The 21,786-nt window shown below is 36.3% G+C and overlaps 2 protein-coding genes and 1 non-coding gene across 3 annotated transcripts; 1 reads left to right on the top strand and 2 right to left on the bottom strand.

Moving 5' to 3' along the window:
• Window positions 1-255: 255 nt before the first annotated feature.
• Window positions 256-14,204, bottom strand: LOC123307404 (synaptic vesicle glycoprotein 2B-like). The gene is made up of 8 exons (XM_044889691.1): window positions 14,067-14,204; window positions 12,012-12,136; window positions 10,945-11,166; window positions 10,724-10,886; window positions 8,774-9,242; window positions 5,140-5,513; window positions 2,971-3,348; window positions 256-1,351 (listed from the first exon to the last, which is right to left on the bottom strand). The coding sequence occupies exons 2-8, from the start codon at window positions 12,085-12,087 to the stop codon at window positions 1,171-1,173; spliced, it is 1,863 nt and encodes a 620-aa protein (XP_044745626.1). The 5' UTR covers window positions 12,088-12,136; window positions 14,067-14,204; the 3' UTR covers window positions 256-1,170.
• Window positions 14,205-14,861: 657 nt separating this feature from the next.
• Trnae-cuc lies at window positions 14,862-14,933 on the top strand. Its single transcript has one exon. It is a non-coding gene; the product is annotated as a tRNA-Glu (tRNA).
• Window positions 14,934-15,127: 194 nt separating this feature from the next.
• Window positions 15,128-18,021, bottom strand: LOC123308047 (fas apoptotic inhibitory molecule 1). Its single transcript, XM_044890573.1, has 3 exons — window positions 17,603-18,021; window positions 15,523-15,751; window positions 15,128-15,330 (listed from the first exon to the last, which is right to left on the bottom strand). Exons 1-3 carry the CDS (start codon window positions 17,747-17,749, stop codon window positions 15,128-15,130), a joined length of 579 nt encoding a protein of 192 aa, XP_044746508.1. The 5' UTR covers window positions 17,750-18,021.
• Between the last annotated feature and the right edge of the window lie 3,765 nt (window positions 18,022-21,786).

Genomic DNA, 21,786 nt, shown 5'->3' with positions numbered 1-21,786 from the left:
TGAAGTGGTGCAACTTTCAAGTTTGACGATTGGTCAATAGATGGCAATAGATGGTTGATTTAAATCAAAAAGTTTTCTGTTATTCCATAATTTTCGAAATTCAGAAGTACTAAAAAAACAGACACAAAAGCAAATTTTCAATAAATGAATTGATGAGTAGAGAAAACAAATCATTATTCAGTTATTCACTAGAAGTGTAAAATGGAAGTAGGTAAATTAGCAACAAAAGTTTAATGAAAATGCTGTTTTCTATGAAGCAAAAGTTTTATTCAATACGACCAATACAAAATCTTCAGGGTCAAATCACACAATGATTTGTCGTTCCAGGTGATATGTAGTTCATTTCCTCAAATTTCCTTACCTTTCTGATTGTAGGAAATAAGAGATGAGTAACGTATGTTGTAAAAGAATAACTTTGTGTCCAAAGGAAGACATTACATTAGAGGTACCTACTTGAAGGGAAATTATCTAAAAATGATCTGAAATTCATCAAAATTTGAAAAATAAATATTTCTTCTCTATGACTCATGAAAATCCTGGGTTTCTTGGTGTTTTTGAAATAATTTCGACTCTCCCACAGTGAGCACTAGGAACAAATGATTGAGATGAATTCAAAATTTCGAATTCATTAGTCAAACATTTTCTGAAAGAAACAATTGGTACAATTTTTCATCCCAATGATATAAATTAGGCTACATCACATTCCAATAGTAACTTATATTCTCCTGTTCTCTTCCTCCTATCTTATATTCACAACCATGATTATTTTAGGGATTGAAACTATTTTTTTTCACTTATTCCCAGCACTCAAAGTTCTGATCCAGCATTCGGAAAGAAATATCCAGATGTACTGTTGTACTAGTTCAGGTGATATAATAAAGTTTCAATGATTCAACATATAAACAGGTCATGAATCCTGATAATGCTTATTGCTTCTATACATTGATCAAATATGAATTTCGATTGTTCCTCGAAATTTTGCTTTTCGGCATCATTGATATGTAGATCTTTCCTCACAAAATTCTCGTATACAGAAAACCAATGGATGATGGACATGTTTCAGCCGAAAAAACATGCACTTTGGGGGTTTGCTTGTTAAAGCATGCATGGCTGTTACGTTACAGAAATCCTTTCTAAAGTTATGAATGTCCAACTTCGTTGTAAGTTAAATCAAAGTAGGGTCTTGCTGTTGTCTTGGATTTTGGTGGATAGAAAAGTAGCTGCAAAAAGCACGATGACTGTAATGATCGTTGGAAATAGCAGGATAACATTTATCAGAGATCCGTAGACATTTATTGCACACAGAGAGGCTATGTGGTACAAGCACCGCATGAATCCATGAGCTGTGCATCTGCAAAAAAATTTATATGTTAACGTTATAAATGAATATGTACCTATGACACCTTTGATTTATAAAAGTAGAAAAAATGGACAATTTGCTGTGGAAGCTGCAAATCAAGGAGAACTCAAATTAATGTATTTCGCTCTAACAATTTCACATAATTATTTTCGAAATATTGTACGTGCCAAGAGAATTATCAATATTGATTGGCCGGTTTTAAAGATGCGATTTGTGAAATTGGCAAAGAAAATATGTGTTATAGCAGATATTAACTTGAATAATGAACATAGCAAGAAACTTGTCTATTGTGCACGTTAAAAATAGGTAGTTAAGGAGTAAATTTCAAGAGCATGGCAAATCAGGAATAATTTAGAATTTATTTAAAAAAAAATGCCATTGGAAGAAGTTTATTTTCTCTGTCAGGGATTTTTTGGCTGTAGAAATTAGTTTGGCGGGAAATAGTGTCCCAAATTTCATAATTTTTTGTAATATTTCGAGAAAAACGTTTTTGTGAGGTTATCTGAGGGAAAAGTAATGACTTCGGTAGAGCAGGGTATGTAAGCATATATCGATTGAAATTTATTTTGGGAGGATTTTGCATCTCTTCATAAACTTTTTAGGGTTTTCACTCCCAATCTCTGAAACAAAATCAATTAAAAATGAAATCAACGATTTGCTCCTGCGTAAATTCTTGCACTAATTTGTCAGGAGCAAATTAACTAGAAAAAATTGTTGCCTGACAATGAACTCAAAATAAATAACGTTGAAATTATAATTCTTCGTAACGTTTCGGAGTCTATATCAGACTCCTTCATCAGACGGAAAAATCTACTCTTGAAAATCTTCTGAATTGTCGCTTTTTGTCTGACATTAATTGTCAACACACAGAAACAGAGACTGCACAGAAACGTTGATTCATTTAATTTTGAAATTACCGTATTTACAACATACCCTGTATTTGTGGTAAAACTTATACAGGTGAAACGTCCAGACCTCTAGAAATAAGAAAACGCGAACATAAAAATAATATTAAAAATAGAGAAATTAATCGATCACAAATCGCAGATCACATTTGTTCTAATACGGGAGACCACATGATGGATTGGGACAACACTAAAATTTTAATGACAGAACCAGACCATTTTAAACGAAAAATTAAAGAGTCTACGTGTATTCTATTAGATCAAGATAATAATTTCGCAAATTGTTCGATAGGAATAGATCATATTTGGATCAATTTACTAAAGAAGGAGCTGCCATCCGGTAATTTCAAAATTAAATGAATCAACGTTTCTGTGCAGTCTCTGTTTCTGTGTGTTGACAATTAATGTCAGACAAAAAGCGACAATTCAGAAGATTTTCAAGAGTAGATTTTTCCGTCTGATGAAGGAGTCTGATATAGACTCCGAAACGTTACGAAGAATTATAATTTCAACGTTATTTATTTTGAGTTCATTGTCAGGCAACAATTTTTTCTAGTTAATTTGCTCCTGACAAATTAGTGCAAGAATTTACGCAGGAGCAAATCGTTGATTTCATTTTCAATTGATTTTGTTTCAGAGATTGGGAGTGAAAACCGTAAAAAGTTTATGAAGAGATGTAAGCATATGTCTACAAAATTTCCTCACCTAACGTGACATGGATAAGTTTCGATGACGACAACTGTGAGAGCATTCACAGCGCACATCAGCAAAATCTTCAAGATGAACTCCAACATCTCCACTGCAAAGGTGTTAGTCATATAAAACATCCCCACGCTGCTGAAGCTAGCCAAGGCCGTTAGGCCCAGGATAATCTTCGATCTTTGAGTTGCTTCCATCACGAAACCCATGAGGAACAGCGCCAAAAACATGGGATCGGCCCAGTCTAGGGTGTTGTAGTAGATGTCTGGTAAAAAAGTGTTGTAGTCGAAGTCTACTGGACACTCGAAAATTAATGATATGAAGGTGTTGTTCCTCATTGTACTCTCTAGAAAATGATGGTCTGTTATATCCGTATCTACGAATCTGAAAAGAGGAGAGCAGGCTCAAAATATGAAGGCGTTTTCACTGAGGCTATATATGCATGGTACAAGGTACATGATCATAGTATTGCTACAAGTTTTGTCAGATTCTCCTCTGAAGAAGAATACTTGAGATTAAATTAAACTGCTCCATAAGAGTTAGGGATATCGTATTCAATCGTTTTTAAAAGTAAGTAATCTTCGAGAAAATCGCTGTTAAATATTTAAAACTCAATAACAACTTGAACCGATCCGATAAAAATCAGTATGAGACATTTCGTCAATATGGTCGCCTTTTTTCTGAAGTTTGGTTCTTTGCATACGCTTCATGAATGTTCTTATTTTGAAATGAAGTCAGTTTATCAATGGCTTATATTTGAAACGAGTTTTCTGAAAATGCCAAGACGTAAATTAACAAACGCTGAGGCTAATGAGGCTATCGGAATGCTACAGGATGTCCTTACTCAGGTTGTTGTAGCGGAAGGCTCCAAGTCAGCCAAACTGTGATATCTATACTTTGGAATAGGTTCAGGGAGACAGATTCCGTGTTAGAAAGACCAAGGCTTGGTGGGCGATGAAAAACAACACCTGCTCAGGATCGTTTCATCACCGTTTCGGCGAGAAGAAACCCTACATCTACGTGTAGAATGCTACGGAATACTCTTCAAAATGCAGATGGGGTCCAAGTTTCCATCGAAACCATCAGACGACGTTTGAGAGAGGTGAATCTAGGTTCCAGACGTCCATTAAGAGAAGTTCCATTAACACGTGACCATAAGCGTCAAAGACTGGAATGGGCAAGGCAACATATCAATTGAAACGATCAATGGCGTAGTGTCCTTTTCACTGATGAATCCAGATATGGACGATTTTCAGATTCTCGAAGAATAAGGGTATGGACAATCCCACGCATACCCCGTAATCGTCGCTATGTCCAAGAAGTCCATCCATTCCGTGGGGGTAGTGTTATGGTATGGGCCGGGATATGTTTCAACGGGCGCACAGATCTACACATTTGTCCTGGGAATATGATCGCCTTACACTATAGGGAGCATGTCATTGACAATATTGTGCCAAATTTTCACGCTGCTATTGGGGAAACTTTTCAATTTCTAGACGATAACGCTAGACCGCACCGTGCAGCCATAGTTGAGAATGCGCGCGAGGAGCTTGGTATTCCACATTTACCAATACCTCCGCACTCACCAGATTTGAATTGCATAGAACATGCATGGGATATGCTCCAAAGAAGATTAGATAATCATCAACCTACCCCAGAATCCTTAAATGATCTGAGAGAGCTTCTGCCCCGTTTATGGAACCAAATTCCTCAAGAAATGTTCAACAACCTCGTGTGTAGTATGCAAAGAAGATGTCAAGCTGTCATTGATGCCCATGGAGGTCATACATTGTATTGATGATCTTAAAATGCTTGAATTCTCTGGGAATAAAATTTCGTTATTTTACTCTATTTTTCTCAACCACCCTGTATACGCTGCATACCTACAGGCTAAAATTAATTTGAAACTTGAAATCATATTAGATGAATTTTCATCACAAAAATCTTATTTTAACTATATTTTTTCGCAGTTTATCTAGAATCTGGGTTCCCTAAACTCTTCGTCAATATGTCATGAAACATTTTCACTATACTACCCTTTGAGGGTAAGCACACGCTGATGCTTCAGAATATCTCTATCTCAGAGGAAAGTTATCTTTCCTCTGGTCTCTGGTCCCCTGACCAAAGAAGAATACCCATTACACCCCGAACAATCCACAAAAAAACCGATCTCACCTGCAATTCTGAACTGTCACATGCTCGAAATACGTCTTGGAGGTCTTGACGTTAACGAACTCTGAATCATCGAAGATGCAGCTGGTGAACAGAACATGATTGAGATTGATGTGGCTGAAACTGACGTTCTTGAATGTGGTGAATTTGTACTCCACGTTCTCTATCGATCGATTGAAAGCCGTGTCCGTGAAAAACTCGTGTTGTACGTACGTCCTGCTGGAGAAAAACTCCTGATTTTTGTATTCTTTCAACAGCGACACCGAGAAGCTGGAAATGCCTACGTAGACGAATCCGTATATGAGATGGAGGATTGCCAGGAGGAGGGTCACTCGAAAGTGGGTTGGTGTTGATATTTTTCGGATGATTTCCTGGAACTAGAAACAATTTATCAAATATCGGGTTGGATCATAGACAGAGACATGGACTGAGCAATGCCAGCATGAAATTGGCTTTTTTATAGAAAGAGGGAAATATACGTCGGGCCATTACCTGTCTCTTTTGTGTTTACATAGAGGTGAGTCCGGAACAATCAAAATTCTAGAAAAAAAAACAACTGCATGGCCGATGTTCAGTTTCTCTCTGTCACTTTTTTTGACCGTATTTCATGCATAGATAGAAAGGGAAGGCACAGTCCATGTGTTTATATCTATGGGTTGAATAGACTTATTTACATATCCTATTTTAGAGGGAATTATCAAAAACTGAAATTCACTACACGTGTTTCGCTATCACAGTATCATTTTCATGTGCACCTATAAGATTCTTCATTCAATTTTAAAGTTCATTCGGAAAGTTTACGTTTAAAATTAAAATCGAGGGACAATATACTTCAGAAATTAGTTGTTTCTTCATGGGGAGCTGCTGCTGATGCTATCACACTTCGTAAGGCAGCTTTGGACTTAGTTTTTTCTGCTTCTGAGTAGGTACTGTTGCTATGTTCGGTTCAACAGTGCTCACGTCAATAAAATCGTTATCCTACTCAATGATTATATGAGGATTGTTACTGGAACCATCAAATATACACCTCTACATTGGTTACCCGTTCTTTCAAACATCGTACCACGTACCACCTCATATTCTCCTACAGGTGGCAGTCTCGAAATAAATTCCATTACTTCCCAATTTTATTCCCAATGTTACCATATATTATACCAGATGCTAGAAGTACCAGATTGAAATCTCGTAAGCCTTTCCCTAATGATTCTCTTTATTCGACTAATAGCCATAAAGAAGTTTGGCAATCATAACGGAATTTATGTACCTAATCTCTTCAATAAAGGTTCGATCCTTCAAAAAAAGTCCCTGGATTTGATCTTCCTAGAAGAATTCTGAATCGACTTAGGACTGGCCATGGTCGGAGTAATTGTAATAGCATGATTTTAGATGGAATGCTGTTGATAGTCCAAGATGTGAGTGTGGCGCAGAAGAAGTGACTATAGACCACTTGGTGAAGAGTTAAAGAAAGTATAAATTTGAGGTTGGTTTCGAAGTCATTCATTCGGTATCCGAATATTTTTTGAGAGGGGCTAAAAATTTCTAAATTATTTAATGAGAAATATAAAATTCAATACCCCTCTCGTTTTTCTTTCTTTTTTGTTTTCAGATTATTCTCACTTCGTCAACCTTCATGGAAGAAAGAGAGGGATAGAAGTTTTTTTGGATTTCGTCCTATGAAGAAGATGTCCTTCAATATAATAATTTCAGTTTATTCTTTATACAAATTCATTATCAATACACTTATACGGGCAGACAGGGGGAGTTTTTTCTGGGGTTTTCATCTCTGTTTTCATGTATCATAATATGAAGATATGTATGGCCCCCTGTTGACATTTTTCCCCTGCTTACACTGAGATGTATAACGGGGAATAGGTTCTAGGATCTGTATCTTGTTGCCATTTCTTTAAACCCGCTTCGTTGTTTTTTGATTGTAAAAGTTTGTATAACTCTATTTTGAAAGAATATATACAGGGTGAGTCTTTGGGTCGTACAAACGCTTTATCAGTAGATTCTTGAGGTCAAAAGAAACGCTTTTTTCCCATACCATTTTTTCCTATTCAGAATGCTGATAAAAAGATATAGCCATTTTAAGTTTTCATGATGAGCTGTGCCACCCCTGAAAAAACAAATTCACCTTACGAATAATTAGCTAAATCTGTGGCACTACACATCTGTGGATCTCAAAAAGAGTTGCATTCACCCAAAGTAGGGGAGACTGGGGAGGGTTGATACGTTTTTTGGAATTTTTATTCTGGAAACTGAATTATATGAAGAAACAGGACTTTTCTTATATTATATAATTCTTCAATTAATCGTTCAACAAAATAAATATAGAAGTCTCAAAACATAAACTTCTTATTCTGTACAGAACGTTGAACACAAAAACATGCAAACTGTCTCAAGCCTCCCCACTTATGGGAGGATTGATACGATGCACTGGGAGAGTAATCGAGAGGATTATTTAGATCAGAAGGTAGGTCAGCAATGATACTGGCTTGCTTTGGTCCCATAGGTGTAGAAAAATCAGGAAATGGTCTAACCGACCACTTCCGCACACGAAAAGTCGGCCTCGTTAATACATGGGGATTGTACGGATAAATTCCAGTTGTTAAAAATCCCTTTGATATGTTGGTGGTGAAAACGCCTTCATGTAGGCCTATCCAACTAGCTACGGAATATTTTCTGAAGATGATACATGTATCAGGCCTCCCCACGACAAATGTCTCAAACCTCCCTGAAAGCAATTTTTAAAGTGATTTATGTTTTCATCTTATACTCATATATTTTGATATGCGAATAAAACTATAAATTGAGTAGTTTTATGCATATTTCCCAGTGAAATGTTTGTTTATGCAGAAGAATTAATGCATGATCATAAAACCCTTAGGTAACTTGAGTAAAAACAATTTCTCACCTCGAAACACTCTTCGTTGAATATTTCACAAACAAACTACTGTTAGCCTTACAGATTAACGTCACGCAATGCCCTCTGCCAAAGAATAGTGTTCACTAGTATAATACTTTTGAAAACGGCTACAGATCGCGGATATAAGCCTGTATCAAGCCTCCCCATGTATCAATGCTCCCTAATCTCCCCTACTCAATTTTTCAAATTTCACAGATACTTTTTAATTTTTGAACATCAGATTATTCGAAAACGGAGCATTATACGAAAAAAAATGAAGAATACTTTTATTTTACAAAACGCTCAAATATTCATTACATAGCGTCCAACTTAGTTTCAAGAGTTGGGTTCTTTGAATTTTTGGTATTTTTATGGTACGTAATTGTCATATAGAGTAAACTGGAAGACGTGGGTGATATCTTGTGTTTGAAAAGATTCCTCAAATACTTAAATGAAAAACTATATTCCGAAACTGTTTTCATTCGATAAAACCGTTCGTGAGATAGAACTGAAAATAAAGTTTTCATGCTTTTTCGACACCCTGTATCTCGTAAACCTAGCCGATTCGGAAAAAATGGCAAAGGAAAAAAGTGTTTCTTTTGACCTCAAGAATCTATTGTTGAAATATTTGTACGAGTCAAAGACTCGTATCATGGTTTGGCAATTTCTACGTCCATGAGTAATTTCTATTCTTTGTTACAATTAGAGCCCAATTAGGTTTTGTATACCTACCGAAGTCAAATGATGTTTAAATATATTCCTCCCAGGACTGCTCGATCTTTCTCTGTAAGCACCACGTCCTGGCAACTCCAATTCCGTCATGCCATATTGCGTCCTGGTATTGTTCAATTTGTGCAACCTCTGATACACAGCCAAAGCCTCGACCTCCCTAGACGCCTCCAGGAGATACCTGGGCGACTCCGACGTCCAAATGAGACCGAACAAACTAGCTAATGTGGGTATAATACTCAATATCAAAAATCTATGCCAAGAGCTCCAATGTTCCTGATTGTCTTGTACGATATCAACGCCCTTCATGGGGAGTATGACGTCGGCTAGAATTGATATGTAGATTGCGCCGATAGGCCAGAAGGAGTGGAGGAAGCCAGCGTATCTACATCTAGTGGCCCGGGAGCAGGTTTCTGCCAGATAACTGAAGCTGAGGGGGAATATGCCTGATACTCCTAGTGAAGCGCAAAACCTGAAAAAGAACGTGACTACTGGATAAACCTTCCTTATAAACTGCTCCACGTGAGTTAGGGATATTGACTTAAATTGCGAAAAAATATAGTTAAAATAAGATTTTTGTGATGAAAATTCATATTAATATGATTTCGAGTTGCAAATTAATTTTATTCCCAGAGAGTTCAAGCATTTTAAGACTATCAATACAATGTATGGCCTCCACGGGCATCAATAACAGGTTTACATCTTCTTTGCATACTACACACGAGGTTGTTGAACATTTCTTGAGGAATTTGGTTCCATAAACGGGGAAGAAGATCTCTCAGATCATTTAAGGATTCTGGGGTAGGTTGATGATTATCTAATCTTCTTTGGAGCATATCCCATGCATGTTATATGCAATTCAAATCTGATGAGTGCGGAGGTATTGGTAAATGTGGAATACCAAGCTCCTCGCGCGCATTCTCAACTATGGCTGCACGGTGCGGTCTAGCGTTATCGTCTAGAAATTGAAAAGTTTCACCAATAGCAGCGTGAAAATGTGGCACAACATTGCCAATGACATGGTCCCTATAGTGTAAGGCGGTCATATTCCCAGGACAAATGTGTAGATCTGTGCGCCCGTTGAAACATATCCCGGCCCGTACCATAACACTACCCCCTCGGAATGGATGGACTTCTTGGACATAGCGACGATTACGGGGTATGCGTGGGATTGTCCATACCCTTATTCTTCGAGAATCTGAAAATCGTCCATATCTGGATTCATCAGTGAAAAGGACACTACGCCATTGATCGTTTCAATTGATATGTCACCTTGCCCATTCCAGTCTTTGACGCTTATGGTCACGTGTTAATGGAACTCCTCTTAATGGACGTCTAGAACCTAGATTCACCTCTCTCAAACGTCGTCTGATGGTTTCGATGGAAACTTGGACCCCATCTGCATTTTGAAGAGTATTCTGTAGCATTCTACACGTAGATGTAGGGTTTCTTCTCGCCGAAACGGTGATGAAACGATCCTGAGCAGGTGTTGGTTTTCGTCGCCCACCAAGCCTTGTTCTTTCCAACACGAAATCTGTCTCCCTGAATCTATTCCAAAGTCGAGATATCACACTTTGGCTGACTTGGAGCCTTTCCGCTACAACAACCTGAGTTAGGCCACCCTGTAGCATTCCGATAGCCCTATTAGCCTCATCGTTTGTTAATTTACGTCTTGGCATTTTCAGAAAACTCGTTTCAAATCGAAGCCGTTGATAAACTGACTTCATTTCAAAATAAGAACTTTCATGAAGCATATGCAAAGAACCAAACTTCAGAAAAAAGGCGACCAGATTGACGAAATGTCATACTGATTTTTATTGGACCGATTCAAGTTGTTATTGAGTTTTAAATGATTTTACAGGGATTTTTTCGAAGATTACATACTTTTAAAAACGATTGAATGAGATAGCCCTAACTCTTGTGGAGCAGTTTATTTTATTTTTCATTTCGTACCAGGCTGTGATGAATGTGCCATAGGTGGGCATGACTGTGGCAACTCCGGAGAAAAGAACCGCCACGAACAGCGCACTTATCAGGGCTCTTCTCCTCCCAAGATGATCCCCAAGAATGCCCCAAGAAAAGGAACCCCCAGCCAGGACTAAGAATGTCACTGAAACTGAAAATAAATTAAATGAATTCCGAATCGATCCCTTGGATGATTTATTTGATCTCACCTAGCCATTTCTTCTCGTTCTCCCCCAGACATAGATGGACTTCTGCTAAAGGTAAAATATAATCTAAAATTGACACAAATCCACAGTCGGCCGCTAAGCCTAGGCCTAAAACGATGGCTAGGATCACCTGGGCTCTTCCGACTGTGGCTTGAGATAAAGCATCTTCGTGAAAGCCAACTAGGATATCTCCAGTCCTGTTTGTGCCGATTGTGCCGAATGACACTGAAACAAGAAATTTTTTCATTATATAGATACAGTAGCCAGTAAGTCTTTTTCTCGAGAATGATGCTACATAACGCTTTCAATGAAAGATACCTATTATGTACCTACAAAAATGAATAATCAATTTTTGTATTGAAACTTCAATAAGAAAGATCACTGAATCAAAAACTATAAGTAATTTTATGAGATCCCCCTATCTCTGCCTCTGATGAGAATCAGTCATTTTTTTTACAGTTTATCCAAAAACTTCAATGTACCAGAACTATACTACGCCAAATTTTGAGAAAGCTATATAGCCAATTCGCTGAATTTTGGAGGGCTTGTTGAAGAGGGTCTAGCGCCCGTGGGGTGCATTTTAGCAACTGAGTTGATATAAAGTTTTCTTTATATTTTGACCTAGAATCACCCCCTGAAATATATTTATATTAAATTCGGACTCCCTGTACAATCAAACCAGTATAACCTATCCATAGCCTGTTATAAAATGAAAATTATGAATACAGCTTAGTTCGAGTTGAAAGTCCTTTTTTCTCCTCAGAGAAAATAATTCATCAATAAGATTCAAATCACCATGAATGCTAAACGAAGTTTGGCTAGAGCAAGAAAGTGGTTCACTACAGCTTAACTAGAACATCAAAATAAGTTTCATATTCGTTCTAAGGATTTTGGGGATACATGACCATGTGGCTATTCTATCTCGTCTTGGTCAATATTGCCCTGTTTATTTCTTTTAAAAAGCAACTTCAAGAGTTATTTAGTGCTAATAGTAGGTATGGTTATTCCTTAGTTCGGCACAATTCAAGTACTTATTGTATTCTAACAATTTTGCTAAATCTATGACTCACGTCTTCTTGTTTCATCTGGAATGCTGTTTCTTGCACTCTCCAATGGAGAAACCAAGTATGCCGAATCCTCACACATTTTTCGCCTAACATATCGATTTTTTTCTGCGGCACTTCATTAATTCTTCCTGGAAAAATTTAAATTGAAGCTGTAATAAATCTTTAACTATAACATGAACGATACAACATTTTACAGTCATTTCTGGTCCACTCAATGAACAAGGAACAGAAGGGGACCCAGAATAGATCCTTGGTAGTATTTGTACATAAAGTAAATTCTTGATAACCTATTCCCAGGCTGGTTACATGTGTTTCAGAGATCTAATGAAGGCTTTTTATCGAGCCCAACTAAAAAATATCACTCTATGCGTATCCTAAAGTAAAACAGCCTCCCAGGAGGCTTAAAATGGAAAAAAAAATAGAAAATACAAGCCACAGGCTCAACATTTGAAGAAGAAGGTCATTGGGGTCAAAGGATTCACTTTTTTCCTTTACCATTTTTTCGGCCTAGATAAAAAGTTGTAGGTATTATACCCACATTTTCTTTTTTCATAATGAGCTGTGCCACCCCTGGAAGAACAAAATTCCCTAGTTGGTCGAATAATACTTCAATTAACCGCCAAAGTATCCAATTTTAGGAATTTCACAGATATTTTTTATTTTTGAAAATCAAAGTACCTCCTCGAAAACAGAGCATTAGATATACGAGAAAATATGAAGAATACTTTTATTTTCCAAAATGCTCATCAGTGAGCTTTCAACTTAATTTCAGGTGTTGCGTTCTTTGAATTCGTGGTATTTTTATGGTATTTACCTAATGGTAATGAAAAAACTGGAAGATGTGGATGGAAGAATCATCATATCAATGAAAAACTATACATATAGGTAACTCAAAATTACATTTATCAATGGATTTTCAACAGCCTGTATGTTTTCAACCGAGCCGAAATGGAAAAAATGGTAAAGAGAAAAAGTGTTTCTTATGATCTCAGGAATCTTGTGTTGAAATATATGTACCAGTCAAAGAGTCACCCTTGAGTTTCAGATTTTCAGAGAGAAAACTCACAATACGTCTGAAGAAAAATACAAGTACCTTCGAAAATTCAAATTATCCTTCAGTAAACGGTCAGTCAATGTTTACATCTAAAACCTGTGAAGGAACATATTCATATTCAAATGCCATTCAATATCTTCAACTTTTTCATATAATCTCAAGATCATTATTTGAAATTTTTTTTTATTTAATATTAAAAGTTGAGTATGTTCATCGATATCGCCTGGGAAGAATAAATATCACTTTTACACGAAAACCAATAACCAATAGGTACGTTTTTTTTGCTTGAATTCTATTGAACCATTCTAAATGTCAGAGTTGAAAAAGGAATGTTTTCGAGGTAAAACATTTGTCTACATCTTCAATCCTTAAATCTTACATGTACGAGACATCTATAGGCTTCGACGAAAAAAAGATCAAAAAAACAGCCTAAAATTTTCTACAGTCACTTAATATAAGGAAGAACTGTCAGGGAGTATATTTAACTCAATGGTATGTAAAAGGTGAACATTTATACTGTGAATACTTTTACATAAAAACAACAATATTATTCCTGATGATGAGTTGTTTTAGCTCGAAACATGTTGAGTACTAATAAAAATCACAAGTATTTATATCTGGAATAGTGTTTTCATTCCACTACTGTAGATTCTATATGGAACCAACATGTTACAGTTGAATACGTAATAATTTCGAGATTTGTAAATTAGGATCCACAACGCCTGACTTTCAAGTATAAAATAAAGCTATCCTATCAGTGTTTCAATTACTCGTTTGAGGACACAGACATTCACACAACAATGACTTTTACACAGAAAACACAACTTCTCCCCTGTACAATTTACAATTTCATCAAATCTAAACATAGTTAAGAACAAACCCATTACCTTAACCGCCTAAATGTCAGGGTTGAATTCCAGACACTGACAGCGTGACTTTGTTTACATATACAACCCCAAATAAACGAAAAACATCTCATTCGATTGAAAAAGTCAGAAACTCACCTTTGAGGACTGGAAAAACTGAAGCACATTAGGGGCGATATTTTGTGTTTCGAATTTCAAGGGCAGGCACGGGGTAATTCGATCAGGGATGAATGAGGGTTTTTACGTTGTGGACGGAACAAGTCAGGCAAGACTGAGAGGCGGCAGCGGTGGCGGTGCAAGCTACCGTGTAGGCAGCAAGACCGAGATATCGATTTTAGGAAAAGGGGGATACGATTCATTCTTGCCCGGCATAATCGTTTTGGAGATGAGGGATGACAGGCCCAGGTGTTAGGGTGGGATAACTCCCCGGTCTGCAGCTCGGGAGAAATGAAAAAGGACATCTGTAAACCCTAAGGTTTCAGTCAACCGGAAGAGAATTACTCTGGAGAACTCTCCCCAGACTGAAACATTCTAAAAAGTTCCTTGGGAACTCTAATCCTGCGAGATCTAAGAAGATCTAGAAATAAGAATGTGCTTCACCTAATTACTGGATTCCTTCAAGGACATTGACGGTACCTAACTTGAATGAGTTTAGCGAGCATTCAACTGCCATCCCAGATACTGAAGTTGGTTGGTTTCCTCTTGGATATCTATATGGGGTGGATTATTTGCAATAATTGATGTGATATTTAATCGTGGTCATATGTCCCTAATTTTCTTACGGTTTCACTCGATTTCCTCAACTTCTTATATCACAGTCACAATACATATTTAAAATGTATGTGTTTAATCTCAATGAATACTAAATCCGATCCTGGTTAATTGGCCTGGCCTTTTTAAAGAAATTGAGAAATAATTTTAAATTATCAACAATCCGGTATGGTCTAGTGGCTAGGATACCTGGCTCTCACCCAGGAGGCTCGGGTTCGATTCCCGGTACCGGAAATAACTTTTTAAAATTTTCTACTGATTCTTTATTCAATCCAATTCCCTGTTTGTATAGTTATCATCATCATTATGCTTTTTTTAGCTTTTTAACATAATATATGATCACCTTTCTTGTTCTACAAAATGATAATGAATCTATTGTGAAAATTTTATTATACAGAACAAAATGAAAAATATTTCTTGGAAAATCTTTATCCAATATCACTATCCTCTTCTACTTTTTGGCCATTGACATATAGTTCATGTATCACTCCTTCTCTTTTATGGGTATAGGATGCTTTTATTACTGCAAATACTCCATTTATTTCAAATTTCATTTCTGTACCTTCCTCTACGAATGTATTTTCAGTCTCGATCAGTTTGGCATCAACAAAAACATCGAGGGAATGCCTTTCTACGAAAAAAAAAAATAACCATAAATAAGTTAATGGAAGGTCAAAAACATTTACATTCTTATTATTTTACAATACATTAAAAAACTTATATGTAATATACCTATTCAATTCGATCTCGAAATTTAAATTCATTTTTTCTTACGGTATAAAATTTCTTCGTTTTTCAATAATTTTTATTTATTGTAACTGACCTAGTACAACTTTATGGGTCCCGGCTTCCGTGATGACTGACCAATATCGATTTGTCGCTTCTTGTTTTTCGGTGAATTTTTCGAGCGGTTTTCCATCCACCAGGAGGCCATAGGAGAATGCGAATAATGGCAGTGGATCAACCCTCAGGACACACTTGGCTTTCTGAGCGCCTAAAGTGAAGACTTCTTCCCCAACCAATTTGAACATCCATTCTCTTCGAAGTATTTCCTGAAGAAAAATGTTATCGATAGTCAACATTGTTTCTAGAGAACATGATCCGATCATAAGTTTATTTCATTTCACAAAAATACCTCTTCAAGTTTTTCAATAGGGATGTTGTTCCTTCATTTAAAAAAATTTTTTCCTGCACGTGTTTCAAGAAAACAACGAAATTAGATGAGGAAACTTATGAGAAATGCTATATTCCAGGGATTTCCTGAAATTGACTGGTCTGCTAGAGGTCACTGACCTTCCAAAGATTTATTTCAAGAATATTCTCTTCAAGTATACGAGGATGTATTGATATCTAGTTAGCCTAGACCAGTTCCATGCATAAAAAAAATATTGCGTTACCATAGCAAAGAACAATAACTCATTAGAAATGCCAGTGTGAAGTTTGGGATCAAAAAATTAAACCAGAGTTACACAATAATTTAAAAGAAAGAACGTGTCCAACGAAATTGTGAATATCGAAAAATTGGATTATCAAGCCATCATCAAATACCTGTATTTAAAAGAGTTAAGAGGTAAGCAGATTTACGAAAATATGCTTAATACTCCTGGTGATCAATGTCCTTCGTATGCGACCGTGAAAAATTGGACTGCAAGCTTCAAAAGAGGTAAATTTTCCATTGAAGATCATGACCGATCGGAAAGGCCAGTTTCTGTCTCAGTCCCCGAAAATATCGATGCAGTTCATGACATGTTTTTATCAGTCTGTCGAATAGGGCTAAAACGGATATCTGAAGCATTGAATATTTCATACGAACGCGTTTATCATATAGTTCAAGTCAATTTGGACATGAGAAAAATTGCTGCAAAATGGATCCCCGAATGTTTGAACTTTGAATGATGACCAAAAGCGTGCAAGAGTAGAAACATCTCGTTCGATCTGTGCTCGATTTAAAAACGATGTAGACTTCTTGAACCGAATTGTTACTATGGACAATACTTGGGTACATTTCTACGATCTGGAAACAAAGCAACAATCGATGGAATGGCGACACTCTGGTTCTCCTGGAAAAGTTCTTGCTTCAGTTTTTTGGGATTGCCATGGAGTAATCATGATTGATTTTTTTGGATAAGGGTAGAACAATAACCGGAGATTACCATTCGACATTACTGACCACTCTACGGGAAAAAATTAAAGATAAAAGACGCGGAAAGCTATTAAAATGTGTTTTGTTTTTGCAGGACAACGCCCCTGCACACATATCTCATGTTGCCATGCAAAAAATTCGTGATTTAGGATTTGTATTACTAGAACACCCCCCTTATTCACCAGATTTGGCTCCATCCGACTATAATCTCATTCCTCAACAGAAAAAAAAGTTTAAAAGCTCGTAAATTTTCTTCCAACGAGGAGATAATAAAAGCTGTGGAGGTCTGGTTTGCAGAGCAAGAAGAAACTTTTTTTTTCAAAGTTCTAGAGACGTTGCAGCTTCGCTCCTTAAGAGGAGAATATGCTGAGTAATAAAATATTTTGACATTGAAATTTTGTTAGGTTCTATAGTAGGCTACGAATTTTTTAATATATCCTCGTATTTCGCATTTCATGAGAGGAAGTATTGCACATTTTGTATTTCAATATATTTTGCCTAGCTCTCATTATCGTCAATGAAGAACAGTTTGTCATATTACCATTTTTATTCTTAGGAATCAAGAAAGGTTGTCCCATATATGTAAATGTTTCTTTCCAACTTTCACTTAGGGATGAAGTTATCTACTGCGTTCTAGTTCAATCGAACTTGTTACAGCGTAGTAAAAAATTCTGCCATCATATCTATTATTAGAATGTGTTCAGGTGCAACCTAACCGATTCCGGTGTGCGTCAAAAAGGTGAACTACATCATTACCAACCTTTCCGTCAACCCTTATAACCCTCTTTCCGCTGGTGGTACCGTGTTCGAACTCGATGACGTGCACCCCGTCCAAGAGGGGCACAGTCCAGGTGGCCACTAGGTCACTCTTATCGTTACGTCTTGTGGCTTTCGTGCTGTCCGACATTGTGGACTGGAATATCGATACAATCAGGTGAACGTGGCATGTTTGTAATGGAAGACATTGATCGTTTTCTGGCTTTGAAAATATTGTCAGCGACCGCGCACTTTCAAAAGAGAAATATGGACGAGGGAAATTTTATACGTTCACGAGCACTGCTTCAAGATTTCCTTCGAATTTAGGGAGCCTTCTAATAGGGCTATTGGTATGATTGAGGAGAAGGTAATCAGGGGGTTGTTGCGAATTTTTTTTAGGTTAGTGAAAGCGTAGTTTATGGTCCATCGGCAAACTGGAAACTTGAGCGAAAGACCGAGAAGTAGACGCCCAAGATCTACTACTCCTGTACAGGATCTGTTTTTGACTGTGTCTATCCATAGGGAGCTTATGAGAACTTGTCGAATCATGCAATAGCGGCTAATGGGCCAAATTTTTGGACGATAATGCTCCACCCCGTGGGGGAATTGTCTATGAAGCTCTGGAAATTCTGAACTTCCTTCTGTTGAGTAGTCATTTTGTATCAACAAAAGTCAATCAGTTAACGATTTCTCAGCTGAATATCTCTTCAAACATTTCATACGACAATCTTTCACATAAACTTATACACAGTTTACTGTAAGGAAGGCGAAATAAAGCAGCCAAAACGTTGTTCTAGGGATCAGAAGTGTTTAGTGTTTCATTCAATTTCTTCAACCGGAATATTTCGTTTCTTATGTTATGAAGTCCAGAAATGTTCTTCCAGAGGTGCCCTGGTATTGGTGAATTTCATCATGAGCCACAGACTTTGTAGCACCAAAAAATATTTTCTCTTGTTCAAAAACCATAGACACAGAGAATGGACTGAGCATTCCCTATTGGGCTCTACAGAAAAATGTGAAAGAGACTATATTAAACATGTGGCCAGATGTTTTTTTTTTCTAGAATTTTGATTGGTCCACACTCCACTCTCACGTTTCTATGTCCATAGAAAAGAGACAAGTATTGGCCGCATCATAGATTCCTCTTTCTACAGAGCTGACCCTTTCATTCGGGTATTGCTCAGTCCATTCTCTATGTCAATGGTATTATATCGAATTAATCAGTGTTCTAGCCCTGCTGGAAAGGCAAAGTCAAAGGAGTTTTCATAAACTCAGTGAACATTTGTACTATTGCTCGATTTATAAATTGTATATTCGATAGGTTTATGTGGGTTGAGACTATTTAACCTTATAGAATATACGATTCTTTTAGTATGGTAATGATTATCTAGCAAATATGTAATCACATATTCCCAATGGAATTTGGCAATTAATCACAAATTGCGTATATTTGCTCATTTCCTTTTCTTGTGGTAATAGAAAATTAATTTTTTCACCTACCTTTTGTTTTTACCTACTTTTCTGTGATTTTTTCCGAGATCAACGACTTTTTATTCCTATAAAAATCATGCATCGAATCTGACAGTTCTCACACGAGCTACCAATTTTACTCCAAGAGTTTTTACACTTTACACTTTCAGTAATTCAAAGACAGCTTTTTTTTGTATAATCTTATATTTTGAATTGCACGGCCTTATATGTAAAATTGTTATACAGCCTGTCGCAAATTTAAGATATGATATCATCGATAATTCATCTAGATCTCACTCGATACGATGCTACTCTCCTAACTTGTTTCATCTAACTTTTTTGTTCGACAAAAACGATTAAAAGTAAGAAAAACATATTGACCTGACATTTTTGAACTGCCTGAATTATTTCAATGTGTTGAATCACAGCCAGTCTATACAGGGTGAGTCTTCGAGTCGTACAAATTTTTGAGGTCATAAGAAACACTTTTTTCCCATACCATTTTTTCCGATTCGGGTCTGATAAGAGGATATAGCCATTTTAAGTTTTCATAATGAGATATGCTACCTCTAGAGAAAAAAATTCCCTTCAGAATAACAAGCCGAATCTATGACATATCTGTGGATCTTTAAAACAGGGTTGTATTCAACTCAACCCAATTTTTCGAATTTCACACATACTTTTCAATTTTTGAACATCAAATTACTTAAAAACGACGCATTAAGAGGAAATATTTTTATTTTAAAAAACGCTCAAATATTCATTAAATAACGTCCAACTCAGTTTAAAGAGTTGGGTTCTTCGAACTCTTGGTATTTTTAAAGTACGTAATGTAATGGTCATCATGAGAAGACTGCAAGTCGTCAGTGATATCTTGTCTTCGAAAAAGATCAATCAAATAAATGAAAAACTATATTCCGAAATTCATTTCATTCGATACAAACGTTTGTTAGATAAAACTAAAAATAACATTTTTCGTGGGTTTTCAACAACCTGTATTTTTTAAACCGAGCTGATTCGGAAAAAATGGTTAGGGAAAAAAGTGTTTCTTTAGACCTCAAGAATCTACTGTGAAAATATTCGTACAAGTCAAGGACTCAACCTGTAGAGAAGGCTGTGGTTGAATCACTTTCGTTAAAAAATTATTGAACAAATATCATCTAATTAGATGATATTTGTTCAATAGAACGAATTTTTTAACGACAAGAAATAAGAATTTGATATTTGGTAAGCATATGTAACTTCATATACCCTTCAAGAATACCTAGTCATAAAAAATTAGTATTTCCATTTGAAAGAATATCTAAAATTTGGGACACGCTGTATATTTTCTCACAGCAAAAAAATACTTATGGACTTGTCCCAGTATATTTTAGAAAAAAATCTTTCATTTACTGAATTTCTTAGAAGTCAGTGACTATCTCTGTTAGAGCTCATTATTTTCAACTTATCGACCCATGATTCACTCCATTTCCATTTCCCTCAGCCCCATTAATTTCAATCCGACCCAGTTCCGATGTAGGTACCTATGTTACGACAGCAAATGTATACGAGGTCAAGCTCGCTCCTCTGAAAGACCTAGGAATTTCTGTTGAAAATTTAATGAGATCCTGATGGTAATTGCAGAAGTTCAATTCGGAAAACGGAAAGTTGACGTGAACAGTTTCCAATTAGAATGACGTCGAATTGAAGTAGATTTACCCGTTGAATTCAACCTGGGCGAAAATTTAATTTCAGTTCAAAATTTGCTCAGATTGACAGATTCAATTTCGAGCACTTGTTAGTGTTGAATCTGGTACAATCATTTCAGATGCGGAATTTGCTCCGCAGTATACTTTTTTTCAGTTTTTTCCTCTCTGAACCGTTATCTTTTGAACGAAAACCCTCGGGTTCGCTTAAAGAGAATAGGAAAAATTGAAAAAATTTATATTTCACGAGTTTCTTAAAGTATGTTCATAATTTGGAGGTACAAACGGAAGGAGGAGATTCTTTGAGTAATTTCAAGATAAAAAAAGTGTCATAAACATGGGATGGCAAACGATTCGTTTTCGAGATACAGGGTGTTAAATTTAGAATTTTTTTCAAAGTTTTCTCTAACAGTACCTAGACTTTACAAGATATTCAACTAAAATTTGGCATAAATATTATAATTGATAGTTCTCACCATGTGACATGCCAATTTCGATAGCAGATCAACATGGTATTTTTCTGGAACTCCAGAACATTTTTTTTTGGTGGAACAATGTTAATTTTAAAAAATGTAAAAAGAATCTAAACCTTATGGTCTCTTGTTGTTTTGTCGTATCTGCAAATTGTCATAAAAATCCAGTTATTAAGCTGTGGTGCATAAATTCATTATTAGCTTTTATAGTAATTTACCCGATCTGTAGCAATGATTCATAAAGAGTCCATAAACTCGTATAATCGTTACAAAAAATGTATTACTACAAGAAAACTTAAACTCCTTGTATCGAAAACCAAACCTACTCAATCACGCAAAAAAATTACTTTCCTCTTCATTTGTATCTCCAATTTAGAAACACCCTGTATATCATGTGAACATACTCAAAAACTCAATTTTGCTTGAAAGGAAAATGCTGACATTTATTGTTAATCCAAGATGTAAATCCTGAGATGTTTCTTTTCACGGATCATAATTGAATTCTTTCACTGTCTCACTCAATATCAAATGGGAAGCAATGAATAAAAACTAAAATA

The sequence above is a fragment of the Coccinella septempunctata genome, chromosome 2 (assembly GCF_907165205.1).
Source record: "Coccinella septempunctata chromosome 2, icCocSept1.1, whole genome shotgun sequence".
Taxonomy (NCBI): Eukaryota; Metazoa; Arthropoda; class Insecta; order Coleoptera; family Coccinellidae; genus Coccinella; species Coccinella septempunctata.
This window is presented reverse-complemented; position numbering and strand designations above follow the sequence as displayed.

Coding starts and splice junctions, on each gene's coding strand:
- LOC123307404 (XM_044889691.1), bottom strand. CDS start 12,087: ATGTGTGAGGATTCGGCATACTTGGTTTCTCCATTGGAGAGTGCAAGA. Junction 9,243..10,723: donor GGCACATTCATCACAGCCTG/GTACGAAATGAA, acceptor GTTCTTTTTCAG/GTTTTGCGCTTCACTAGGAG. Junction 5,514..8,773: donor TTAAACATCATTTGACTTCG/GTAGGTATACAA, acceptor AATTGTTTCTAG/TTCCAGGAAATCATCCGAAA.
- LOC123308047 (XM_044890573.1), bottom strand. CDS start 17,749: ATGTCGGACAGCACGAAAGCCACAAGACGTAACGATAAGAGTGACCTA. Junction 15,752..17,602: donor TTATAAGGGTTGACGGAAAG/GTTGGTAATGAT, acceptor ATTTTTCTTCAG/GAAATACTTCGAAGAGAATG. Junction 15,331..15,522: donor GACCCATAAAGTTGTACTAG/GTCAGTTACAAT, acceptor TTTTTTTCGTAG/AAAGGCATTCCCTCGATGTT.